This window comes from Notechis scutatus, chromosome 3 (genome assembly GCF_049901735.1).
Source record: "Notechis scutatus isolate UNSWTSFEM ecotype Mainland chromosome 3, rNotScu1.2, whole genome shotgun sequence".
In the NCBI taxonomy this organism is placed as follows: Eukaryota; Metazoa; Chordata; class Lepidosauria; order Squamata; family Elapidae; genus Notechis; species Notechis scutatus.
The window spans coordinates 104,815,732-104,843,730 of NC_142011.1; the positions used below are offsets into that span (position 1 = coordinate 104,815,732).

The 27,999-nt window shown below is 37.4% G+C and overlaps 2 protein-coding genes and 1 long non-coding RNA gene across 14 annotated transcripts; 2 read left to right on the plus strand and 1 right to left on the minus strand.

Moving 5' to 3' along the window:
* Window positions 1–1,158: 1,158 nt before the first annotated feature.
* On the plus strand, window positions 1,159–3,766 carry LOC148131316 (uncharacterized). The gene is made up of 2 exons (XR_015748722.1): window positions 1,159–2,142; window positions 2,974–3,766. It is a non-coding gene; the product is annotated as an uncharacterized LOC148131316 (long non-coding RNA).
* Window positions 3,126–21,974, minus strand: LOC113413157 (torsin-1A-interacting protein 1). Of its 8 annotated transcripts, XM_087960878.1 has the most exons (11): window positions 21,836–21,974; window positions 19,019–19,119; window positions 18,252–18,366; window positions 18,052–18,123; window positions 17,504–17,789; window positions 14,596–14,670; window positions 12,536–12,601; window positions 8,747–8,797; window positions 7,547–7,600; window positions 5,527–5,619; window positions 3,126–4,398 (listed from the first exon to the last, which is right to left on the minus strand). In XM_087960878.1, exons 5-11 carry the CDS (start codon window positions 17,685–17,687, stop codon window positions 3,602–3,604), a joined length of 1,320 nt encoding a protein of 439 aa, XP_087817004.1. In that variant the 5' UTR covers window positions 17,688–17,789; window positions 18,052–18,123; window positions 18,252–18,366; window positions 19,019–19,119; window positions 21,836–21,974; the 3' UTR covers window positions 3,126–3,601. The 8 variants fall into 8 exon arrangements, with proteins under 8 accessions (XP_087817004.1, XP_087817003.1, XP_087817005.1 ...); XM_087960877.1 differs by lacking the exon at window positions 19,019–19,119 and having other exon boundaries at window positions 21,832–21,967; XM_087960879.1 differs by lacking the exon at window positions 19,019–19,119 and having other exon boundaries at window positions 18,222–18,366; window positions 21,832–21,967.
* TOR1AIP2 (torsin 1A interacting protein 2) lies at window positions 21,596–27,853 on the plus strand. 5 transcript variants are annotated; one of them, XM_087960880.1, is made up of 6 exons: window positions 21,596–21,719; window positions 21,906–22,124; window positions 22,819–22,910; window positions 23,543–23,996; window positions 25,350–25,487; window positions 26,174–27,853. In XM_087960880.1, exons 4-6 carry the CDS (start codon window positions 23,570–23,572, stop codon window positions 26,980–26,982), a joined length of 1,374 nt encoding a protein of 457 aa, XP_087817006.1. In that variant the 5' UTR covers window positions 21,596–21,719; window positions 21,906–22,124; window positions 22,819–22,910; window positions 23,543–23,569; the 3' UTR covers window positions 26,983–27,853. The 5 variants fall into 5 exon arrangements, with proteins under 5 accessions (XP_087817006.1, XP_087817007.1, XP_026525013.1 ...); XM_087960881.1 differs by having other exon boundaries at window positions 22,822–22,910; XM_026669228.2 differs by lacking the exon at window positions 21,906–22,124.
* Window positions 27,854–27,999: the final 146 nt, after the last annotated feature.

Below are 27,999 nucleotides of genomic sequence, written 5' to 3' on the forward strand. Positions count from 1 at the left end.
AGAAAGACATTATATGAAAATATCAGTTTGGCTCTCCACGATGGAGGCACTGATACATCTGAATATAATAAATATGGAAAAAATTGTAAGGTATAAGGACATTTTGAATGATGAAGGGGAACTTCAATCCAAACAAGAACTGACTAATCAAGGGATTGATTTAGCATGGTGGTCACTAGATCAGATATTACTACCCTGTTTCTCCAACAATACGGCCTCCCCCAATAGGAAGTCCCAGCATGTTTTATAGGCATGAAATGAAATTAAGCCCCTCCCCCCAAATTAAGGCCTGTATTAAAACATGCAAAATGGGGGGGAATGGTGGGGGGGCTTGCCGTTAGGAAGTACTTTAGTTGCACACCCGGATATGGTGCTGCCTGCGTTGACCCCAATACAAAGTGCCCCACCAATGCCGAGGTCAACATCCAAGCCGTCGCTGCCCGCCCGCCCGAAGATGCAAGGGGGGGAATTAAGTCACCCCCGAAAAGACGGCCTAGCCATTTTTTCGGGGCTCAAAAAAAAATAACACCCGGCCTTATTATATGAGAAACACGGTAGGGACAGATGAAAAATTAATTAAAAATATATATATAGCTACTTACTGAGAATTAACATGGAAAAACAGCAAGTGAAAGAAACAATAAGATGGGTTAAAAACTTTGGTTATTCAATAGAATTCGATAAATGGCAGAAATTGTGGGATAGAAATTGCAAGCTAACAATGTCAACGACTTACATTATAAGGAAAACTTATACAAAATGTTTTATAGATGGCATTTACCACCAAAGAGGTTGGCAAAGATGTCTGAAAATCTATCAGCTAAATGTTGGAAGTATAACCATATACCAGATAACGTATTATCATATGTGGTGGACATGTCCAAAGGCAAAAAAAATATTGGACTAAAATACATACTTGTTAGAAAAATGATAAAGCAATATACAGATTTGAAACCAGAAATATTCTCTCTGGGTATACTACCAGAACAGTATAATAAAGGGAATACATATTTAATTTTGCATGTAGTAACGGCAGCAAGAATAGCGTTTGCACAACAATGGAAAAATGACAAGGTCCCGACAGATGAAAGTGCAATAAAAAATGATTAGAATGTGCTGAGATGGATAGACACTTAAGATAAAAGGAAGAAACAGAATACTTTTTAACATGGGATTTATTCTACCAATGATTAACAGAAACAGAGAAACTAAACAGAATCTAAAAAGATAATAAAAATTTGTATTGGAAATTTTGCAAGATGGATAAACTAATGGTTTTATTATGTTTAAGATTAGTATGATTTTTGTTATCGTTGTATCTTTACTTAAAATTAATTGTGCCCAGACCACATGCTGTTCAGATAGACATGGAATTTTTTGTTTTTTAAAAGGAAAATGTATCAATAAAACATATATTCAAAATAACCAAACTGATTAAACATGTAGTCCATATTTATGACTATATTAGATTTTTGTTAAAAAATTAAAACTCTTTGAATTGACCAAAGTTTTCATGAAGTGACTCAAACCTATACACTCCACAATCAATGTAGTGTTAATATCTGCAAATATGGTTTTATTATTTATGAAATTTGCCCAACTCTACAAAAAAGTGGCTTCACAAAGGTTAAAGCAATCCATATTTTGTGTTAATATTTGCTATTTATAGCTGCAATTGTAGAAAATCCCAATGTTGCTACCAGTTTGTTTAACAGGAAAAAAATGATCCAGTTTTGACTGTACAGTACGTCATGAGGATTGCTGGACTGCTGTAAGACTGTGCTAGATCTCTGTTGGACCTTACTCCGTGTTTTCCTCTCTGCTTTGCATAAAACCCCACTAGCTGAGCGAATATATACCTGTAACAATGGGAAAGTTGAAGATAATATCACGTCTTATTGTGCTGCATTTTACAGGGACATCAATGTACATACTCCCTCTAATAGAGAGATTTCTAGGGGAATCAAATAATTATTTTGCAAACCATCTTCTTCAGTATTTGAATCCATGCACCACTCAAAATTTTGTGCTGCTGCTACAATGATAAAAAGGAAAAACTAGTTAAAGCGCTACCGGTCCTTACTCTTATCAATACTTTGCTTAGTTATTTTTTGGTAATTTTTAGAGAACACATATTTTAATGTATAGTTTCATTATAAGGTAGTCCTTAACTTATGACAATGGAGCCCAAAATTTATCTTGCTGAGTGAGACATTTGCTAAGTGAGTTTTGCCCCATTTCATGCCTTTTCTTTCCACATTTGTTAAGCGAATCACTGCAGTAGTTAAATTAGTAGCACGGTTGTTAAGTGAATCTGGCTTCCCCATTGACTTCCTTGTCAGAAGGTCGCAAAGGGTGATCATGTGACCACAGGACACTGCAACTGTCATAAATATGGTCAGTTGGCAAGCATCCAAAATTTGATCACATGACCATGGGGATGCTGCAATGGTCATTAAGTGTGAAAAACAATGCCATTTCTTTCAATGCCATTGTAACTTTGAACGGTAAGTAAATGAACTGTTGTAAGTTGAGGACTACCTGTATTACTTTTATCAGTAATAATAAAGGAGAATATTTGTATTTGAAATGAGGGGTCCTTGGTACTCTAGTCCCAGCACTGCTGTTACCTAGTTAAGGTAATGAAACGTCTGCAAGAAAACAAGGAAGTTCAGAGAGCACCAAGGGAATCCCCCCCCCTCTTTATCAGATAAATAAATGGGGTATTATTGTAATTAGATGTTTATGGAGTATACCATATTTGATTTCTTTTATAGAAATCAAATTTTATATATAATGCACTTATCTCTCCTTCTCAATCCTGATTGCATTTCCTATCGCTGTTTTATATAGCCCATTTTATTATTTAATGTTGCTGGTCATTGACCGAATAAAATTCAAATAAAAAAATTCAAATTTCTCATAAATCTGAAGGAAGCCTTTGGTTGTCTAGTACTGATAGTCTAACTGAAGAGGCTTGTGTTTTTAGATTTAGGCAACTATAATTATTTGAAACTATACATATAACATATCTATAGGCTGTTTTCAAATGAGAAAAACAGCCTATCAGTCAACAGGTTTACATCTTACATAATTTTGTAGCCAAAGCAGAAACTTACAGAATATACAGTTACAAGATTTTTTTTTAATGCAGTTTTGGGAAATGGAGTAAGACAGAATTAAATCTTAGACGATAGGAAAACGTGGTCTCAACTTCAAGTTTGCAGTCCATTAAACTTCAAGCAGAAAGATGAAATCTAGTACTATCATTTCTTACCTTGTTGCCCACAATCACAGTAAGGATTTTGATGCTTTAAAAAAATTCATATTACACAAAGTTGGGTGGGCCTGAACAAGATTTCTCCCCCCCTCAGTATATAGAATCTTGATTTCCAATAAACCACTAGAATTGTGTTAAAGATCTAAAAGTTCTTTATAGATTATCAGCTTCCTTATAAAGGAGAAATCTTATTCTGATATTGAATCACCTATAACTTCAGTAATTCTGATTAGTAAATTGCAATTTTCTCATTATATAAACATTCACAGATTTATACAATACATGTTGTGTTGCAACGTATTTTCTTCTTGCTCCCTCTTCTTATTTCATCTGCAAGCATTTCTCTCGAGGGAGGGAATTTTCTGGCCATATAGGTAAGACTAGATGGGCTATGCGACTCCACAAGCCACTCAACTTGTCTGTGTCCATGTGGTTATAAGACTTTGGTGTGTCTGAGTTAGTAAATTTAGCCCAGAGGAAATCTTTCACTCTCTCCTCGACTTCCAACAAGGAAAAGCTCTTGTTTAGGGACTCCCCATCCAGAAGAACGGTTAATAGTAAAGCCACATCTTTAAACGCTGCATTTTCATGATCACAGTACTTGTAAAAAATCAGGGTGGAACCTGCGGGTAATGAGTCAAACCGATGGACTACCGCTGCTTTGTTACCATTCCCAAAACCAGAGCTCAGCTTTTCATCAACAGTAATTTTGACAACGTCACTATCTTGACCTCTTGTGCTGGCCCCATCAATTATTACTGTAAGCGCACCCTGAGAAGATGAGAAAGCATCAGCAATCTGGTTGCTTAAACACTTCAACACATCTTCAGCTTCTTTTGATGCAGTGAGTAATAAAATAGCTGGTTCCAAATGAGGGTGAGAAGAATTTAGACGTTTCTCAAAAGTACCTTGGATTCTGTTCCACACTATTGCATCTTGACTTGGATAGGTGTTCCTGAGCTCTTTCATTTGTTTTTTAAATGTTTGTAGAACTTTAGAATCAATTTCCGAAGCATGGATTGATGAATGCCAAAATATATACCACCCACCAGCAGCAATGCAAGTTGCAATGAATATCACAATTGCTGTAAGTGAGTATCTTCTTTCAGGTTTAGAAACTGGTACATACACGTAAGAAGGGAAAAAACAAAATTTTCAGTAATGCACTCATATTTTATTATAGTAAGTGTATATCTTTATTTACTTGAGTCTTTCTAAACATTTATCCTAAGAACTTAAGAACTCAAGTGTTCCACAAAACAGACTACAAAGAACTCTAACTCATTAGGAAAGTGTCAACTAAACATTTCAGTCAAAATAAAGTATATACTGTAGTTTAAACACTATATTTTAAACACACCCTACACAACTAACCAAACTGATTTAGTTTATTTATCAATATACAGTATATTAGGTTGTTGCTAATATATTGACCAAACAACCTCTTCCATGGAAGTGACTCAAACCTATACCCTCCATAATCAATGTACATTAATATCTGAAAATACAGTTTTATTATTTATTAATTTCTAGATTGCCCAACCCTATAAACAAAGTGGTTTCACAAAGTTAAAATAACAACCCCATAAAAACAACATTAATAAAACAGCTACCCAAGGGAACAAAATAATCTCTCTTTAGTTCAAAAGGACCTACCAATCACTCTTAACCTAAGAAAAAGCTGGGATTTTAAAGAATACTTGAAAATGGGCATGATGGAGATCATGTGGATCTCAGAGGAGGAGAGATGTTATCGCACAGCATAAATGGAGCAACAGTAAAGGTTGTTCTCTGTTTCCTCTTAATGACACTGTTTGGCAGTGACACCTGAAGCAGGTTAATGCTGTAGGAGCACACAAAGCAGATGGACACTACAGGACTCTGGCAACCCCTCCGTTAGGGTCTATGCCATTAAATGACTTTATAGATGATAACTACCCACAGAATTACATCCAGAAGCCTAGTAAGGGCTAACTGTAAATTGTATTTTTTAATGCTCCTTGCTGTCCCATATGTACATCTTATCACTAGTTGCTTGTCTCTGGCAGTTGAAATCTAGTTATTAGATTGTATCCCTAGTCTTCAAAATAAAAAAAGGATGTTAAGACATTCTGCATAACCAAGCACATCTGAATTTGTCTCATTACAGAGAGTTCCAGATTCCTCAGATATCTCAGAAATCAGGGCATATATAGACTATATTGGTTATCACTATATAGTTCTAACAGATTAAAAATGAGTCTTACTTTTTAAAGTAGTTTGTAGATCCTTCTTCTGTACAGCACTGAGCTTCTCACGCTTTGTGATTCTATGATCCCCTAATATTATGTCAGCCTTTGCTAACAATTTGAGCAAGAGATAAATACATCACTTTCAGTAATTACTTTTTAATTTATATAACAAAACAACAATAGAACTTTGCAACTTTATACTGTAAAAGATTTTCATTAGAAACAAGCAATAGTACAATCAAATTTAAAAACAATTTTAATTTGAAGGAATTGGAGTTCATTTTTACATAATTTGTAAAATCTGTGTTTTAATTCTTAGATAACTTCCACTTTTGGGTTCCACATATATTTTGTGTTGATATTTGCTCTTTATAGCAGCAATTGTACAAAATCTAAATTTTGCTGCTACTTTGTCTAGCAGGAAAGAAACTATCCAGTTTTGGCTGTAAATGCCATGAAGGTTGCTGGACTTCTGTAAGACTGTGCTAGATCCCTGTCAGACCTTACCCCATGTTTTCCTCTCTGCTTTGCATAAATAATTGAACAGTCAGCATGATCTGGCTGTGACAGGGTTCCAGCTTGTGAGACAAAGAAGGATCATCAAAGAACTTGCTGCTACCCTGACAAGGTGGTTATCAATTTTTCCAAGCAAAGTGGGGGAAAAAATGATAGATAATAGATAGATATGGTTTGCGCTTTGTTTATCCAGGCAGAGAGGAAAGGGGTAGTGCAAGTGACCTGCTTTGCAGAAGCTAGAGCCCTTTAAGACTATATTCTGAACTTTCCAATTTGCTTAAACAGGTCAATAGCCATTTATCCAAGCATATTAGGAAGTAATCCTGGTAGAGCTCTGGCTTTATGTGCACAGGTAACTCCCACCCTCTCAATCGTGGTCCCTCTCAAATATTTTTGTGTTTCTTAAGGAGTTGAAATGCTAAATATTTTAGCACATGAAAAAGTATTTAAAACATATTCTAATCCAACTATTCTAAAATCAAACCCCATTAGTTTAATTAAAAAGAGGCTTGTTTGAAATGTCATATATCTTAGATCTAGCAGAATAACAAAGAAATACGACAAACCACTGCAAGCCAGCTGGTGCAAAGCTACTGTAGTTCATTCTCTGTGGTGTGCCATGGATGGAGCGCATGTGTGAACAAAACAAACTAGCAATCTTAGACTGCCAGAGTAAAAAGGATTATAGACTTCCCTGGCTATATATACCATACACTAACACACACACACACACCCAAAAAATTATACATCTTTTTAGATATATCAAGGGTAAGACCATAATTTGCTATGATTCAGACAAAATTGATATAACTGAGATTAGATAATCTGATGAATCATGGGAATGCTTAATTTAAGCATTTAACAAATCTGTGAATTTCCTTTATAACAAGAAAAAATCTTTACACTTAAAATAACTTGGGGGCACAGACTTTTGTTTGATTTTGAAAATATCTACTAGAGATGCAAAATATGATTCCCTATCCCTATCCTTGAAACTAGACCAGTACAATGCTAAAGATTTACTTTTGAAGAATTACTTCAAAACATGCAGAAAACCAAGAGAACAATTCATTAAACTGCCACCTCCATTTCCAGGATTGCACAGGTGTTACCTTGGCATTTCAAAGCAACTCTTCCAAAATCAAATCCAACAGTCTATAGTACTTAGAAAATACTATAACCTCTAGAAATGAATGAAAATATTTTAGGTCTGGATCTGCAGATAAGCATTTTATGATAATAAAAAAGAACATTTAAGTTAATACAAAATGGTATTTACATTTTTTAAATTTAAAAAATAAAGCTATAGTCTTAGTTATTCAATTCCAAAAATAAGAAAGACAGAAAAACCAATAGAGGGCCTGTCCTCTATTATCGTTTAAAACCCAGTCAACGTGGCAGTTTAATGATCATTTATAGTGGCAGATCATAAAAAGTACAGTTAATATAGATATGCAAATATTATATATTAAATCAAATAACATAATTCTACATGACAGAGCACAACATTAATAAATACCTTGTTTTCTGTGCTTTAATTCTTCCAAATTCTGCACTGAATCTGAAAAAGAACCTGAATAGGAGAACAAATGATCATATTAGAGATATAATCCAAGAGGTCCCATCTCTTCATTACTACAGTATGTCTAAATGCAAGAACAGATACCGATTAAAAATATTTATTCACCAATTACAAAATTCCATCCAAAATTAATTTGCTAGTTAATTAAACCAGCAAAAAATAAGATAAAACACAGCAACCATGTGTACTTAAAACAGCTTCCTTAAGATTTGATGAAAAATATCCATAATAAAAAAGCAGGTCTTAACCTAGGAATTGCCAAGATTAATGACAGTAGGATGACTAACCATACCCTACAATATTCTACTACTGTAGTTGAATAGTCAGGTATTTAAACCCTTTTTAAAGTTCTTCCCGCTTTAAGGATCTCATTCCTTTAAGAACACAATATGAAGATTGTATTCTTGGAACAGCGAACAGAAAGAAAGCTCTACTCGAAGAAACCTAAAGAGTGAACAGGACTGTAAAGAGACATAAGGACAAATAGATATTTGAAGTTTGTGACTGGATTACTTTAAACACAAGCATCAATAGTTTTAGCTGCTTGTCTAAAAAAAAAAAGGAGTTAATAAAAAAAGCCTGTACTGTGAAACATGAGTATTCACTGGCAGGCCCAAAACAGCACTAAAACCAGGGAACAGAGCGAGGAATTGGGAATAGTTGTCAAAGAGACTATTGACATAATCTAGGCGTGCACAAATAAAACCAGAGATTCCTCTGTCTATCTGTCTCCTAGAACCCACCAATATGTATCAAAGGCAAATTAGCAACCTTTGTTATCACTTGTTATCAATAAGTGACTACAAAGTCACCTGATTTCAATCTGATAAAATACACATTGAGAGTTGCTGGGAGATGCATTATTTCCACATGTACTATTACATGGGCTTGACCGATGACCATAACAGAACCGGCTTAACAACCTCCACTCCCTGATGCTGTTGTTAAATGACTGTGCAAGTCATTAAGCAGGGCATGAGGAGCCTCTGCTCCAGGCCTTCCCCACCCTTTGTGCTTCACTTCCCCCGCCAAGCAAGATCCCTGCAACTCCTGGGCCCGCTCCCCCTCCCACTGGGTTCCTACAGGTCTCAGGCCTGCTTCCCATCCACCAGGCCCTAGAACCTCTTCTTTGCTTACCTCTCAAAGATCTCTTGAGCTCAGGAGTTACGGGCGGGGAAGGAGGATTACCTATATAGTAAGTCACAGTTAGTGCAAGTTCAAAAAACCTGTGACATTTGATTTAATGAGAATTGTAAATTGATACTAAATCACATTTAATGTGATACCAAATTCAGTTAATGGGAATCTAGTGTTTGTGCAATTAAAGCAAGCATGTGCATAGTGAGAGTTTTAGATGCAGCTAATCTTTATTTGAACAAAATGGAGAAAATTCCTGTCAGAGGAAAACATTACACACTTAAAAATAAGAGACTCATTATTACATTAGAGCAAAAATTTGATGTAACCGAATGACATGAATGTGGTCATAAGATTAAAATAGGAGATGTTGGAATGCCTCAATTTACAGATTTTTTTACTTTGTTTTCTATAACTATTCTGTGATTTTGTTAACCACAAACTTTAATTTTAGGTATATTAATTTGTATCCTTTACTGTAACATTTTGTTAATATTCATATAAAAATTATGTTTAAAAAGTTATCATTGTTTATCTTTCTCAAACTGAAACTAATTATCATATTTTCCATAGAAATACCATGAACAGTGTGGATTTGAATAACGTCACCATTTCGTAGAACTTATTAACCTCACTGAAACCTCCTGTATTAGGAAATTGTTATGTATCAGCTGAATAAAGATCAATTAGGTGATGAAAGTTACTTTCATTTTTAAGGTTAATACAATTTTGTTTTGTTTTTCCCACAGATTAACATGGGTAGTCTTTTGAATTAAAATGAAAAATAATTGGATTTATTCATGCAGAGTGTCTTGTCTAATCTTTATGATAATCCTAATAAGGGACTCCGTGTGAACATGGCTGATGGTTGACGCCCCCAGAGTTTTTTCTCTCTGGACTGTTGTTTTTTTTAATTTACTGACAGAAGGATCAGGATTCCTTTTGTTTATACGAATCTCCTGGATTAGAGAGAGTCCTAGAATCACCTCACAAAATCCTCCTTATAGCAAAAGTATTTAGACTTATGTACCACTTCTGAAGGATGGAAGGTTGAGTCCTCAAGGCCTGGTGGGATTTGAACTGCCAAATTGCAGGCAGCTGGCTGCAGAAGTAGCTTGCACTACTGCACACTCTAACCACTACGTCACAGAGGCTCCTTATGGCAGCAGTCTGAAAGAAGCTTTAGAAGCTGAGCTTTGGAGCAACGTGTGAGGCGTTCAGCTGAGGTACAGAGCTGCAATTATTTCATTGTTATAGCAGATGTTTGGGAATTTATTTTTCAAACAGAAAATAAGTTGTGCCTTCATTTCTTAATCAATTTATGGAATTATTATCTGTATTAGCTAAAAGACATTCTTTTTAGTCACAGCCACTCATTCCTTTTTGAAGCTCTGCACCATTTTTGAGACTATATTGTTAAATGACAAGAAAGAGGGTTGCTGGAAGCAAGCTAAAACAAAGAAGCATGGTGTTTGAAGATATGAATATTATAGATCAGGGGTGTCAAACTCAAGGCCCATGGGCTGCATCCAGCCCACAGGGTGCTTAGATCTGGCCCCCAGGACCACCCTCTGCCAGTGAAAATGGAGTTCAGGAGGGCTGTGCACGGCCTTCTTGCGCTCCGTTTTCCCTGGCAGAGGGCTGCAGGAGGATCCCCCCACGCTCACCCGGGCCATCACAGGTGTCTGACAGGGGTGATGTCGAGCTGGCCATGTCCACTCTGGCCACATACACCCCCAGGTCAAACACAACTCTGATGCGGCTTTCAATGCAATTGAGTTTGACACCCCTGTTACAGATGATATAAAACAAGAGCAAGAGATGCAATTATGAATAGAAGGTTATCAAACAATTGAGGCAATTTCACAAATATCTGACAATGCAAAGGATTTAACTGCAATTTTGGAATACAAATCTGATATCAATTTTTATTATGATGATGGATTAAACATAACCCTATCAGCGCAACTGAAACAAGAGCTCCAAACAAATCCACAATTCTCAAGAGGACAAGTTTAGGATTTTTTCTTTATGGATACTAACAAGGTTGAGAATTCTTTGAGAAAAGACTTGATAGACATTCCAGAGAGATGATTTTATGCTATGAAGATAAACTGGAGAGAGTGACTTAAACTTAATGAGGCTACTGGAGTTAGGATGGATTTTTACAAGTCTAATATATGTAATTGAATGAAAGTTCCAATGTAGTTTTCTGTTTATAAAGTGATTTGATTTTTTTCCATTTACAATGCTTGAATGGGTCTTAAAGTTTGTGAAATGAAAATAAATTTGAAAATATGAATGTTAGAAGGAAGTAAAAAAGATGTGCTAGAATTTATTGATTTTAGAAATATTTTCAAAGAAAAGTCTAGACTCGTCTTAAAATGTGTTTTTTTTAAAAATTGATTTTCTCCTTTAAGGTTAAAGAATTTGAATTAGTAAATGTTGTTAATATAATTATGATAGTTTATAAAAATATGTACAAACAGAAATATATATTATTTCTCGCAGGAAGGTGGGGGGAGTGCAGATTGTTAAAGTGATTGCTCTGTTCTAAGTAAAGAACACTTAATGAATGAAACTTTGATTTTGATGATTGATGGGTTTGTTGTTATAGAAATGGCTAGTACTTATTATTGTCTAAAAGTAAAAATTTGAAGCTATAGTATTACTAATCTTCTATTATGCTAAAAAAAGTGGGAGGTCAATGCCTTTTTTTCCTTTTCCCTTTTTCCTCTCCTAGTTTCTCATTATTTTCATTTTCTTTATATTTTACATTTTGATAAGCTAATAAAAATTTTGTAACTGACAATCCTAATAAGAGAGGAAAAGTAGTCCTTGACTTTTGAGCACAATTGAGCCCCAAATTTCTGTTAAGTGAGACGTTTGTGTAAGTGGGTTTTGCTCCATTTTGATCTTTTTTTGTCATAGTTGTTAAATGAATCATTGTAGTTGATAAATTAGTAACACGGTTGTTAAGTGAATCTGGCTTCCCCATTGATTTTGCTTGTCAAAAGTTGCAAAAGGTGATCCCCTGATCTTGTGACACAACAGTCATAGGTATGAACAGGTACCAGGCATCTGAATTTTGATCACATGATCAAAGGTTTTAAGTGTGAAAATGGTCATAAGTCACTTTTTCAATGCTGTTATAACTTTGAATCATTAAATGAACTACTGTAAGTCGAGTACTATCTGTACAGCGTGAGGCAAAAGAAGGCAGACTATGAGGTAAAATCCAGGATCAAGTAAATAGAGGTAGACTGTACTCAAAATGTTACAAGAGGAATCATGTTTGTCTCAAAACTAATGTTTATCTTCATAATCCCTTGGAAGGTGATGAAAGTTACTTGCTGAAAATTAGTTATGTCAGGATCATGAAACTGCTGGTTGAAGAAAAAAACTCTGAAATCTAAAATATTTCAAGGCGCCATTTTAGGGGATTCTGTATCAAGGAGTCAAATGAAAGTCAAATTCTCAAACTATTTAAACAGAGCAATATAAATGGAAACTTGGTGGAAACATGAATCAAAAACGTGGTTAAACATATTTATGCCATGTTTTTCTCCTGTTATACAATATTTTTATTTATTTTTATTTGTACAATTTCTATGCCCACCATCTTGGTCAATGATTCTGGGCAACTTACAATTTATTCAATATAACATATACATTTTAAATACTCCAGAATTACCTGTGGAAACATTTATCAAATCGAAACGGAACCTAAATAATTGTGCCCTTTAAATGACAGAGATTTTTTGTTAAATTGCCACAGGTTTTATTTACCTTCTCTTGAAGTCCTAATAGGCGGTCGAGTGAGAGTGACACCTGACATTTTGATGTTAGTATTTTCTGTCGAAGAAAAGAGGAACAAATGAAATAAAAAATTGTTCCAGCCTAGACCTATCTGACAAAACAACCTACAGTTCTAGTTCCCCCTTGACAAAATGAGAAATAGTATATACATATTTATATATTAAAAAAATCACTAGGTTTTTTAATAATATGCCTTTTTCCTACAAATTTATACATATATAAAATAAAATACATGTTTTTGTGTGCTACATTTTCCTGCAAACTTATTTACATGTACATAAAAGTGCATCTGTTGTGCTATGTGTGTATCTCTCTTTCTGAAGATACACATCCATACACACTATATGATCTTGGCACCAAACACTGCAATACTGATCTCTTGAAAAAAAAAAGATCAGAAATTGTATATGTTTACTTGTTGATACCAAAGCAAAAAGATCAATACAGATAGTTGCTACTTATGACAATTGGGATTGGAATCTTGGCTGGAGAGAGAAGTGGCGTTAAGCAATGACTGTTTTGCTCAGTCTGCACTCCTGGTTTTGCTTGTTAAACAGTCACGGGTAAGGAATACAGTATGCCTCAGGGAAGTGGGGAAAGCCGTAGATGGCCTGATGCAGGATTACATGAGTTGGAAAGGTGCTGCCCACTTGCCCCCTTTGCCATTTTTCTCCAGCTGCTGACAGAAAGGTCCAGTTTGTGTGAGGTGGTGTCTTTACTGTATACCAAGGCCACATAGCACCATCCTTCATGCAGGCTCCATGCTTGCAATCCTTCAGAAGCCTCCTCCAAATTGGATCATTTGAAAGATCACAAAAATGGAGCCGGCTCCTGTGGTGTTTCAAAAGGCCCCTTCTCCAAATTGGCCAATTTGGAAAAAGAAAGCTTCTGAAGCACCATGATAGTGGGCTCTATTCTCATGGTGTTTTAGAAACCTCCTTCTGCCTTGCATAGATTGGGCAACCTATCAGCAGCTGCAGAAAAACGACTAGGATTAAGTGGGGCAGTTTGCTTGCACTCATAAGTTTGCCTTACTTAACCTGGCAGGCTGGATGGCGATGAAACTTCCTGGATCTGGGCATCTTTACTTGGGTTAGCAGGTCCAGTGGGCAGCTGAGATGTGTGTGTGTATGTGGGGGGTGGGAGTGGGGGGTGGGAGAGATATACAGATAAGATTTGCAGTGCCACTTTGTTGTAAATGCAGACAGATTGCCAAACGCCTGAATTTTTAATCACATGGCTGTATGGATAACTGTAACAACCGTATTTTCAGGTTCAGGTCATAAATCCCTTCATTCAGCATCATAACTTTGAGTGGTGGCCTCCATAATTCTCAAATGGAAGAAGTTTGGCACAACCAGGACTCTTCCAAGAGCTGGTTACATGGTCAAAAGGAGCAATCGGGGGAGAAGAGCCTCAGTAAGAGATGACCAAGAACCTGATGTTCACTTGAGAGATCTGTATGGAGGATGGGACAGAGTTCCAGAATGACAAGTATCACTGCAGCTTTCTCCCCACTCCCCCAATCTGGGCTTCATGGCAGAGTGACTAGACAGATGAATGGCCGTAGGTCAAGGATTACCTGTATATTAAGTCCGCTTGTCTAAGAGGAAGAACTACTATGAATGTTTACAATCCTGAATCACTTATAAAGATTTTTTTTTAAAAAAAAAAATATGTAAGAACAATTCAGACTAGGAAAAAAAAATCCAGTATCTTCTACTAGCATTAAACTTGTACCTCTTCCCATCAATAAAAATAGTAAGAAAATAAATCTAAATTACCTCTTTTAAAGGATATGCAACTCATATAAGACAAATAACATTTTTTCAAGATTTTACTCACAATCCATCCTTGTCCTTACAACTCAGTATGTTCAATATTAGATAATGAAATGGAAACTGATCCTTGTACAGGTAATTCTCGAGCTACAACCACATTTGAGCCCAAAATTTCTGTTTTGTGAGACATTTGTTAAGTGAGATATCATTAACAAAATGTTCATTATCATAAAGAAAATCCAATATTACCTGTCTGTATTTGCATTTTGCCACTAAATTTTTTGTTGGACACTCTGTTTTTGGCTTCACTTGAGGAACATTCTTCTAAATATAGAAGGGAAAGTATTTTAAAAATAAAGCATAAACAAACAAATAATATCCAGATATTTATTTGATTTGTGTGCCACCTATCTCTTCTAGAGGTGACTACACTGCTCAAAAAAATAAAGGGAACACAAAAATAAGACGTCCTAGATCTGAATGAATGAAATATTCTTATTAAATACTTTGTTCATTACATAGTTGAATGTGCTGACAACAAATTCACACAAAAATTATCAATGGAAATCAAATTTAGCAACCCATGGAGGTCTGGATTTGAAGTTACACTCAAAATTAAAGTGGGAAAAAACACTACAGGCTGATCCAATTTTGATGTAATGTCCTTAAAACAAGTCAAAATGAGGCTCAGTAGTGTGTGTGGCCTCCATGTGCCTGTATGACCTCCCTACAACGCCTGGGCATGCTCCTGATGAGGTGGCGGATGGTCTCCTGGGGGATCTCCTCCCACACCTGGACTAAAGCATCCCCCAACTCCTGGACAGTCTGTGGTGCAACATGGCGTTGGTGGATGGAGAGAGACATGATGTCCCAGATGTGCTCAATTGGATTCAGGTCTGGGGAACGGGCGGGCCAGTCCATAGCATCAATGCCTTTGTCTTGCAGGAACTGCTGACACACTCCAGCCACAAGGTCTAGCACTGTCTTACATTAGGAGGAACCCAGGGCCAACCGCACCAGCATATGGTCTCACAAAGGGTCTGAGGATCTCATCTTGGTACCTAATGGCAGTCAAGCTACATCTGGCAAGTACATGGAGGGCTGTGCGGCCCCCTAAAGAAATGCCACCCCACACCATTACTGACCCACTGCCAAACCGGTCATGTTGGAGGATGTTACAGGCAGCAGAACATTCTCCATGGCGTCTCCAGACCCTGTCACGTCTGTCACATGTGCTCAGTGTGAACCTGCTTTCATCTGTGAAGAGCAGAGGGCGCCAGTGGCAAATTTGCCAATCTTGGTATTCTCTGGCAAATGCCAAATGTCCTGCACGGTGTTGGGCTGTAAGCACAACCCCCACCTGTGGACGTTGGGCCCTCATACCACCCTCATGGAGTCTGTTTCTGACCGTTTGAGCAGCCACATGCACATTTGTGGCCCGCTGGAGGTCATTTTGCAGGGCTCTGGCAGTGCTCCTCCTGTCCCTCCTTGCACAAAGGCGGAAGTAGCGGTCCTGATGCTGGGTTGTTGCCTTCCTACGGCTTCCTCCATGTCTCCTGATGTACTGGCATGTCTCCTGGTAGCGCCTCTATGCTCTGGACACTACGCTGACAGACACAGCAAACCTTCTTGCCACAGCTCGCATTGATCCTGGATGAGCTGCACTACCTGAGCCACTTGTGTGGGTTGTAGACTCCGTCTCATGCTACCACTAGAGTGAAAGCACCACCAGCATTCAAAAGTGACCAAACCATCAGCCAGAAAGCACAGGAACTGAGAAGTGGTCTGTGGTCACCACCTGCAGAACCACTCCTTTATTGGGGATGTCTTGCTAACTGCCTATGTTTTCCACCTCTTGTCTATTCCATTTGCACAACAGCATGTGAAATTGATTGTCAATCAGTGTTGCTACCTAAGTGGACAGTTTGATTTCACAGAAGTGTGATTGACTTGGAGTTTAAGTGTTTTAAGTGTTCGCTTTATTTTTTTGAGCAGTGTATTATATCATTCTTAGTCCTATAAAATGCTATAGGTGCTAAAGTATCTGTGGACACCTCTTGTGATTTTTACCAGCAAAAATCACTTTTGTCTCATATTTCAGAAATGTTTTTAAAAAACTGCTATTGCTAGCAAGATGTTAAATAATTGCACTGGAAAACAATATACTGGGATTACCAATAGTTTTAAAAAGAATCAAAAACAAAGATATATTACCAATTCATGGTGTCTTTTATTATGTATTCCTACAGAATGTAACTATCAATTCATAAATCACCAGCAGTATAATTTTATTTTTGGAAAGTTATGATGAATAGATTCAATTGGGTATGGCCGAACCAGAGGCAAGCACAGTTCCTGCAAGCTTCTTAGAGCAAATTTCTAAAAAAACAGAACTATTACAGTACATCTCAGTTCTGCAATTAACCGAGTCAGAAGATTTGGCTTGCATTTTCGATTCCCATAAAGGGAGAAGGACAAACTTAACTAAACTGCCCCACAGTTCTCTTTAGCCCACTATGTCACACTGTTAAAATGCAAGCTTTTTTGAAATTTTGAAACTGAGCACCACTGTTTTCAGCAGATGGCAGCATCTGGCCAGGGATGCCTTTTTAAGGCTGTTTGGCCTGCATTACTTGGAGGGGAGGTCACCCAGAAAATACAGGTAGTCCTCAACTTACAACAGTTCATTCATTGACCGTTCAAAGTTACAATAGCATTGAAAAAAGGGACGACCATTTTTCACACTTACAACCATTGCAGCAGTCTTGTAGTCATGCAATCAAAATTCAGATACTTGGCTACTGACTCACATTTATGACAGTTGCAGTGTCCCAGGGTCATGTGGGATCACCTTTTGAAATCTCCTGACTAGCAATTGGGGAGCCAGATTCACTTAACAACCAGTGATTCACTTAACAACTGTCTCACTTAGCAAGAGAAATTTTGGGCTCAACTGTGCCCGTAAGTCGAGGACTACCTGTAGATGGCAATAGACTGAGAAGTCGAAAAATGAGAAATCGAAACATTTCCTAAAAGAAAGACACGGACTGGCATTTAAATTAAACAGTACCAAAATAAAAAGCGAGCGTCGAAGTACCAGCAGACTGGCCTCCGACTGGTATCAGTGAGCGTGGAAAAGCCAGCGCTGATTTCTTACCTTTGAAAGATCCAGCTAGTAGCTCCTCTCTGAGCTGCTGCTGCTGCTCGGTCCTTCCTTCCTTCTCGGCCAGCCATTCCGGTTGGAACCCCATGCTACGTTCTTCTTCCTCTTCAGCCGCCGCCGCCGCCGCCGCCTCTTTTTCATCTTTCGCAGCCTTTCTGGTAAGCCGTCTTTCCGACATCGCAAAGCCTTGCGGGCTCGGCGTAGTCTTCGGGGTCGAGTGCTCGATTACTTCCTCAGAAAACCTCACTTCCCGACGACCACGATGGCTTCCGCCGCTGCCCTGTGGGGTGGAGAAGCACGTTCGAAAGCTGCCGCCGCCGCCGCCATTTTGCGAGTCGGTTTTCCTCAGAGGCGGCCTGGGCGTCACGTGCCACAGGAACAGCCTCTCCTCGTCCCCGCCCGCCTCGCTCTGGCGGGGGGAGTCCGAGGTGGCTGCTAACTTTCCACCGGGCATAGTCGTCTCTCCGGCCCCTTCTAGCCTCCCCAATCCTTTCTGGGTGGTTTTTCTATCGCCGGTGTGCGCGGCCACCCCGGGGACTGACCTGCAGCGTCGCCTTCTTCTTTCTTACTTTTTAATCGATTTCCACCAACCAACTTTCACTTTACGCTGCAGGCTGAAAAGAGAAATGAAGGCCAATATTGTAGTAGTTTAATTCTTTGCACTTGTTCCTTACTTCTCCTCAACTCTTCCACGTTTTTTCTACCCCCTTACTTGTCGTCCTCTTCCCCTGTATCTTCTTACCAGAAGCAAAGCAGTCGATTTAATCCTTTCCCTTGGTGAAAGTTAATTTGATCCTCTTCAAGGTCCTATATTTTTGACGGACAGCCGCTCCTGGCCCGGTCATCTGTGCTTTTTCCTTTTCCGAGGAGAACAACAAACAGGATATCAACAAAAAAAGAGAGTAAGACCAGCTACATTTTATTCTCCTCTTATGGGTTGTCTCGAGAAAAAGGGTTGCCCCGAAAACTAAGCCCAGATAAGTATCTCACATAGTATCTAGTACACAATCAAGTAAGGAGTATTGGCTCAGCCCAGCATCTGCTTAAAAAAGTAAATAGGTCAACAGGAGGTGGCAAATTTTAAAGTAACCTCCCAATTGATTCAGCCAAACCAAATAGATATTTTAATTTTGCATCTTTGTATACCATCTGTTAATAAGGAAAACATTATTTGGAAAACAATATTTTGGAAACTGCAATTTCCAAAGAAGGCTGCTGCAATTCAAATTCAAGGAATAAAGAACTATTGTCTATTCTTGCTACTATATAAACCAGAATGATAATACTGAGATTCTATGGTCTGGACTAGCAACTGGCTAACTTTGTCAAGGCTGATATTCACCACACTTATTAAAGGGAGACAAGCAAGGGAATTGAACAAGAACCCCAGAAAAAGGTAATGACAAAAAACTTGGGCATTTAGGAGCCAAAAAGACCTGCATCAACGTGTCTAATAGTCTCCAGGAGCCAATATCAACTTAACTGGACTTTTTTTAAACTCTTATGTACATTTAACTTCAATAGGTTTATTATGCAGCAATCCTTGCATGCTCAAGGTCTCAGTATTTTTTGAAGTTCACAGATGTGTGCTGGACAATGCAATCATTTTTCTAAAATAAATAATAGATAAGACATCCATCTCAGATCCTGCTATACACACTGAAATGATAGCTTTATTCAATAGTACCTGTTTTGATTACTATGAGATTCAACATACCAAGCTAAATATTTAGCATGTTATGGTAGTTATTTCTTGCCTTTTAAATTTCTACCAGGGCACATTTATCTATCAATTTCTATGCACAACTGTGATTCCAAATCAGTGTGCACAAGACTATATATGTAGGAGTGCAGAATTAATACTTTTCTGTATTTAATAATATATTCTTTTCATGCTTTGCTGTCATTATTGTATTGTATCTTAATTTTCTCAAGTATAATTCTTCATGGTCAAGAGTTTATTTAGCCTGGACATAGCCTTAAATCTATTTGCAATTCCAAAATTCCTGTAAACTCAGTTTGAATGTAACTGTTCTTAAATAAATTCTTATATGTACAAAAGTTTATTTTATCCCCAAAAACCTGAATTATTCAAAAAATTTACCCCCTCAAAAGGCTACCTAGAAATATGTAATTGAAGTCAATTTTATTACTGTCACAAACCAACATTACAAATAAAGCATTAAAAATAGTAGAAAATAAATGACAAAATAATATATTGCGATGGTGGTGGGTTATCAGTGGACAGTTAGAGTCTGCATTCAGCATAACAGAAGTAGTCACATTCAGAAAAACTTCATATTGATATGATAACAGCAGTTGCACATAAAAGTGATCAGTATTCTCTGGATATTTTATTAGGTATGGTATTATAAATGGAGTCCATGAATCCTTATAGAATGTACAGTACAATAGCAGGATGTGAGCTATCGTTTCAATGGCCCCTTGTCCACAGGAGCACAATCCCAGCTGCTAGGAGTTTTGGTTTTTTTTGTATTGGCCCTCCAAAAGTGCTGTGGAAAGTGCTGTTGCAGCATGGTAAGGTTAATGCCCATTGAATGTTGGGAAGGTTATTTGATATAAATATCCCACTGCTTTAAAAGGAAAAGTTTGATTGCTCAAATAAAGATTCTTGGGAAGGATAGTCCAATCTTGTTGGATTTCCAGATCTTTAGTGTGTTGCTTAAGTGTACAAAATGGTTATCTTTTTCCATACCTCAAAGGTGATAATTTGATGATAAGTTAAGACAATAAAATCATAATGAATATAAAATAATGGAAAATAGAGAAGGGAGCAACCGCAAAGGCAATAATTTCTATAGGAAAGGTTCTGCTATCTTGTATTAAATACAATAAATGTAAATTTGCACCAAAAGGGATAAAGGTAGTCAACCAATGTAAACATCAACCTTTGGGGGGGGGGGGAAATCACATAGATGTACATGTATGTACATGTACACATAGATGTACAAAGAAATGTTTTGTATAATGATCTGAGCTGCCTTTTACTTACAGCATTTAATTTGAACCTCTGTCCCAAGAATGAAAGAAATAGCTGAAAGTTTCCTTCCTTGTTCCAGCATCATTTATTGGCTATTTGCACCAGTAAGAACAAAGTCCAGTTTAGGCTCAGGCCAACAACTACATATCATACATCCTGATACAGTTCTTGTAAACAAATTCAGAGAGGAACAAAAACTCCATAGTGCAACCCTCTTCTATTGGGACAATTTCTTGCAGTTTTGAAGAAATGGCTGAGAAAGGAACAAAGCTTGGAAAATATGGCCTGTTTCATCTATCCCTGTTTACCAAAACTCTGCAGAAAGATTGAAATTAAGACAAGCATGATAATTTCTCCTTTCAGTAATTCTCATCTGCCATTCATCCCCAATCTTCCATTTTATTTGGTATTTGACTTCCGAAGGAAGTCAGACAAGAGTATTGGTCTTTGTGAGACCCAGCTGTCTTTACATATTTGCATATTCCTACTTTCATGTGAGCTATGATCCATCATAGCTGAGTGCAAAGACCCATAATTCAGAATTCTATATCAAAAGTTTATTTCACTGTCTCTTTTGCAAACACACCTCCTTTATGAACAGCAATCACCTTGGGACAAAGAATCAACAATGCATTTGCTTTCAAAACTCTACAGTTCTAATTTACCCAAAAGCAGCAACATTTCGATTGTTTTCATCCATATGTACATAACTATTAAAAAAGCAGAAGCCCTGTTTTACTTATCATTTTAAGTCAATATTTTGTCCTTCCAAAGACAGCTATCAGCACTCTATATAGCTATGCCGTCTTTGCTCAAGAGATAAGGCATAACACTCGGCGCTGCTGAGTGAGGAAAAAAATCCTCCATAAAACAGAATGAACATTGGCCGAGGAGACAACCTTACAACGAAACGTCATCGAATCGGCTATTGAAAAGGCGGCTCCCATGAATTGCTTTCTCTCATAGTCATGGAAGAACGGAGGGAAAAACTACACTTCCCAGCATCCCTCTGCAAGGCCTTGTACTGCGGAACAAATCATTCGGACGATAGTAGGAATTAAGGATTCTGGGATAGTTGTATGTTCGGATTCAAGGAAGTTATCTAAAGTTTCAGTTTAGTTTTAGGAAGATAGGATCTGAATATAATCTTTGTCTCCTTTCACACGACGAAGGACGGAGCAACGTGCATGACTAACTTTCTGCGGAAAGGTAAGTCTCGGTTTTCCCCCTTTCATTTTTTTTTGGGTGGGGGAGGGAGGGGAGGGGAGGAGAAGGAAATTCCAAATTCCAAATTCCCACAACTGTTCAGAGAGAGATATACTTGCGCTTATCTAACGATCCGTTGCAGTTCTTCTGCATAAGGATGGCCTTTGCCGTGATGCCTTTCTGTTCCAGCCTTAGGCTACGAGTAAGGACTAAGCTCGAGGTAGTTAAAAGCTGAAAAAGTAGCACCGAAAGTACCACTGGAACCCTCTGCAGATCAGCCAAGGGGATCCTTTCAGTCTCTTGATAGAAATGTGGGTTCACGGATTGGAGGAAGAGGACAGTAAGAGGCGTTTTGGACTTAGTTCCCGCCGAAGGGTAACGAGCTAACGTGGCCAGGGCGAGTTTAAGGTGAGAATTGGAGGCAATTTCCTGGAGGCTTCCTGGGTCAATACACGTGAAAGGCTCTTTAGATAATTCCCCCCCGCCCCGTTTTAGGGTTAATTCCCAAAACTAAGAAAAGACCATTCTCTTTTCGATTCAAGTACTTCTCACCGGCTTGGACAATTATGAATGTAGTAACTGGACAAACCTAAAATACTGTTTCCAACTATGTTGCTCTTGCTTTCCGTAATAGTTACCCTGTTTTAGTTCTCCTGTCTTCCGTGGTGCATCCGTGTCTAGAGATAAACCACACCCCAACTTCAAATATGTGTGACTTCTGCATAAATCAGGGAATAAGGCTTCCTGCATCCTAGGGCAAAGAATTGAGGGGGAACTGCCTGGTCAGGATCTCCCATTAACTTTATTATTCTCTATATTATGGTCATTCAGGGATCTTCAAACTTGACAGCTTTAAGACTTGTGGACTTCAACTTCCAGAATTCTTCCTCCAGTCATGTTAGCTCAAGAATTCTGGGAGCTGAAGTCCACAAGTCTTAAAGCTGTCAAGTTTGAAGACCCTTGACTAGTTCATAGTTTTCTAACCTTTGGCTTACATGGGCTGCATTGACTGAAGAGAAATTGTCTTGGGCTGCCCATAAACTATAATATAATTAATATATATAGCTAACAAACTTTTTTGTTACATTTTTTGTTTTGTGAGGAGCATTACTAGCTATCCAGGGCCACAAAAGGGCTATGTGTTGGACACAGCTGATCTAATTCATCCATCCGGATCTACCTTTTTTTAACGAGGTGAGACATGATCTGAGTCACTTGCAATACAAAATATTTGGGCATCAGCTAAAGGTACTTTAACAGTGTGTGGTAGGTGCCTGTTTTATAAATCTGGACATTTCCACTATGAAGTGGTTTTTTTTTTCCTGTCTAAATGTGAGGCAAATTGATAGCTGCAAGCTGGAGGAATTGTGCTTAGATCATTTATTCAACGAGTCAGTAAAAAATGTCTAGTTTGAAGTAACTGGAGAGTCATAAGTGAAATCAACTCTATCTTTAAAATCCTAAGACAATTGATTTTTTCTTAAAAGTTTAAAAGAAGTTTTACAGCTTTGAAATCCTTGACAGAAAGGTAGGATATAAATATAGAGAAAGCATTGATTGGCAAAAACAGATTTTTTTACTGTTATAAAATATTTGTTAAGCTGTGTTCAGGCAAAAGTTTCCCACTGGCCTCTGAAGAATAACAATGTGAAAATTAAAATTATTAAAACGCTTAAAGAAAACTAGAAACCAGTGAAAAATAATCATTTATAATAATTCACTGGAAATACAGTGCTTTGCTTCCTTTATGCTGGGAAACAAATAGTTTTGAGCACATAACAACTTAAAAGTTACTGAAACCATATTTTGTATGTTGCCTCATACAGACTTCCCTGAAGAAGAAAAAGAAGTCTATGTCAGAGAGGCAGATGACTCTTCAGCCCCCCAATGTAGAAAATATCTCAGCCAGTCTTCAACAGGATGAGGCAGAAGAAACGAAAGAGGATTCTTTGGGAGAAAAACTGTCAAATTCTGATAAACTCCTACTCGGAACAGAGGATAGTGATGCTACAGAGTGCACTGTAAGACTTCCATATGATTTTGCTGATTTACCTGATAGTTGTGTAGATACAGATTTGTTGTGTTCTACCCATACTGACCACCTAGATTCTCAGAAAGAGGAAAAATCTTTAACAGAGACTGCTCCAGAAGATAAAATCAATTCACAGGGCCAGCAAAGCCAGCACTCTCCGAAACATACTGAAGAAACAAAAGAAGATGGTTTGGACAAGGAAAATGAAACAATTCAAAATCTTAAAGACATAGAGAAGACATACCCAGGTAAAACAATTAATGAGAAAATACAACAACATATTCTATTAAATGTATCAAATATATTTTAACTGCAAACATAAGACAAACGGGGTTGACAGACTCCCATGTAAAATTAGACAAGTGGAATAAAATATTTGACATTGGTCAAAGTTTCATAAACATGATGCTAATTACATTTTTCTAGTTGCAGTTAGTGCTAATAAGTAAACTTGTTGCAGTGCTTCTTCAGATAAGAACTTTGCTAAGATTTATAAACTATAAAGAGTAAAGCTTGCTAAAAATCCCTTTTTAAGGTAGTACATGTTTTAAGGAAAGATATCACTGCCCAATAGACTGAGTGTCCTATTTAGTTCTGTACACTTACTATAAAATCAAAACAAAGCTGATCAAATAAGCCATGCAGTAATTAATTAAATTCAAGTCTTGATAATATAATTTGTAGTAGTCATAACTGTTCATTTACTGTGTAAAACAAAGGGTGTTACACCTAAATCAAGTAAAATGAAAAAAAAATCTTGCTATAACTAGGGACCATGAAATCTTCATTTAAAAATGGTATTTTAATAGAGACCTTGCAGTCCAGGAAATGTCTAAATTGAACTATTGTGAAACACCATAAGATTTCATTTACATCTGCTGTTTCAATAGAATTGCAGATGTTGGGCTTCTTAACTGCTGCATATCTATAGAAAACAGTAAGACTGGGACACTGAGATAATTTGCTAAGCTGTGACTTGCTAAATAAATTATGGTGACTGGGTTCACACAACAAACTAGGAGCAAATCCAAAGAAATTATCAAATGGTTTGGTATGATGTTTCAACTAGGAACATAGAATGGCCACAAGACGTGAGAAGGTTGAACTATTGCTGAATTTTCACCGATTACTTAGAGATTAGGGCAGGGGACCCCAACTACCAGGCCGTGGCCCACTACTGGGCAATGAGCTGTTAAGAACCAGGCCACAGAAGCAGCTGGCAAGTGTGGATTTGCGCATCCCCACTTGCACAAGCAGTAGGTAAGCCCGTATGTGCTCCCATTTGTGCGAGTGACGTGCGCATGCCCACTGCTCGCACAAATGGAGTTGCATGCGTGTGCTTGCTGACCACTCACACAGAACCATCTCTTCCCCCCCATCTGAAAGGTTGGGGAACTCTGGATTAGGGCAGGTTTCTGGACTTTGGCTCCTCAGTTATTAGACTGTAATATTCATAACTCATATCCATTGACATACTAGTGAGGAGATCTGGGACCAATGGTTGAAAAATCTTGCTGTACTGATTATTAAAATTACATAATTAGATTTATAACTGGACAGGTTGTTTGTCATAATACTGCTATGCTTTTTTTTCTTAAAAGATGTCCAACATACGACATCCAAACTAACGTCTGAAGTCTATTCTTGGGAGACAATTGAATGCCTTACACCAGAAGTAAATCAACAGAACTCAGTTAAAAAGCTGGTAATAAATAATTCCCAGTCTCATCAAGATAATGGTAAGTATATTCTTGATTTTTTACAAAGCTGATCAAATAAGCCATACAATAATTAATGAAATTCAAGTCCCGATAATATTTGTGGTAACCCTTGCTCTTTTATTTTATTTTATTTATAGACTTATTTTCCTGGGTAAAAAAGGATGTTACAGCTAAATCAAGTAAAATGAAAAAAGCAATATCTTGCTCTAACAAGGGACCATGAAATCTTCACTTAAACATGATATTCTAATACATTAGAAGCTTTGCAGTCCAAATGTATAAAGAAATTCTTTGTCTATGCATGTGGAATTTCATAAAACAAAGGAATACTTCATTTATTCTGCTGTTTTGATGAAATTGTACATATTGTGTTTTAACTGCTCCTTGCTTATAGAAGATAGTATGACATAGTTGTTAAGCTGTGATTTGCCTGGGTTCACATAAAAACTAAGGGGTTTGGTGGGAAAAATTCTCTTGAAGCCAAACAAAAGATATTAATACTAAAAGGGGGAATTGAACCTGAACTGTTTGGGGGTGAGAATTAGTTACTACTACTGTCTCGAGATTGTCTCCTTGTCTTTGAGATATTTCCATTAACAATAAATTACTTAAGTCTTAAAAAGTCTTAAGCATGTGACTTATGTCCTTGTTTTCTGATTGGTTTTCTGTGTCTTCACTCTCCGTTCCCTGCCCTTAATTATTAGGCTTTCTCGGCTATGGAGTTTTTCTGGCAATAATGGTGGCGTTGATTGCTATTTTAATAAGTTGCCGTTGTTACTACACTTTACACCCTCCAAATATACCGAAAAATCCAGTGGTGGAAGTCTTCCTATCAAAGTTCAATCCACTGAAAGATATCTTCCCAGGTCAGAGTCCTCAGCTGTGGGGACGAGTACGGAAAATATTGCAGAAACACCTTAATACATCCTACCACACTGAACCAGCTATCTTAATCTTTACTGCTGCCCAGGAAGCTAAATCAACTCTGAAGTGCCTGAGCACCCAGATTGCTGGTGCCTATTCATCATCCCTGGGAGGCAGCACAGTCCACGTAGATGGAATTTCTAAATCCACTCTAAGCAATGATCTTGCAAAGCTAGCAGTTGATGAGGAGCTGAGTGTTGGTTTCCACGGAGAAGGAAAGGCAGCAGTAGTACATCATTTTGAATCCTTGCCTGCAAGTTCCACCTTAATCTTTTACAAATACTGTGACCATGAGAGTGCTGCTTTCAAAGATGTGGCACTGATTTTGACAGTTTTGCTGGAGAATGAGAAGTTGGATCCTAGCATTAGCCTACAGACTGTGGAGGAAAATGTGCGGGATTTCCTCTGGGCCAAATTCACAAACTCTGATTCACCCAGTTCTTATGACTTTATGGATACTGATAAGCTAAGTGGGCTCTGGAGCCGCATATCCCACTTAGTCGTGCCTGTTTGTCCTGTGCCATTTATAGAAGATAATGGCTGCTTTCAACAAGTGGGGAATAAAGAAGACTTCACTTTTAAAAATTAAAGGAAAAAGAAGAACCAACTTTCCATCTGCAGTCTTCTGAAAAATTTGCACAAATCAGATTTTTTTTTGATTGCCTGAAAGGACTAGAGGTATTAAGATAAAACAAACTAATTTTAAATAAATCATGGATTGTGATGTTGATTTTGATTATGGCTTTCATAACAAACCAGAAAAGAAATTACTGAATTATTTTTATTGTTGAGTTGGCATTTGCAATGTAATTTAATGCAATATCTTTAACGAGTATAGTTTGCACATTTATATATTCAGAACAAGCTTGCCATTGGAGAAAAATGGAAAGCCTGCTCTTAAAATTTTTCCTCAGTGTCTTATGAATAGAATGGATAGCTTAACCTAGAACTACTAATTGGCATGTGAGAATTCTAGTAATTAACTAGTGATTATGTGAACTCCTCCTCCTAAGCCAGGGCTGTCAAACTCTCGGGCCGTGGGCCAGAAGCATTATGTGCTGGTCATGCCCACCCCCGGTTTAGCGAAGGGGAAAAAAGTCACGATATGTCACATGACTCGGCCATGACGACATGAGTTTGACACCCCTGTCGTAAGCAAACACCAAAGTTCAGCATATTTGCACAAGATCTCCTTATTCAGTCAACTTACTGAAAATTAGAAGTTGATATTAAGCTAATTGCAAAATAACTAGGTAATTTTCTGAATTTATGCAGTTAATATATTGAATTTATAAAAAGGTTTTTTAATACAGACTCCACGGATTGAGATGTCAAATAAGTCAAATGCACTGTATTTGTGCATCTAAGCAAATTTTCTAAATGGTAATTCTAAAATTAGCTTTTACTATAATGTGATATACTACAGTATTTCTATATATAAAGAAGCTGTTATATATTGATTTCGTCTCAGTTTTGGTGATTTTCAATTTATGATGTAAACTGCAATTCCTTCCAAAGATACAATATAAGTATCCTATTGGGAACAGAATATGATGTCAGTATACCATTTCATCTAGTTTAGTATTTTTTTCAGCCATTGATTAGG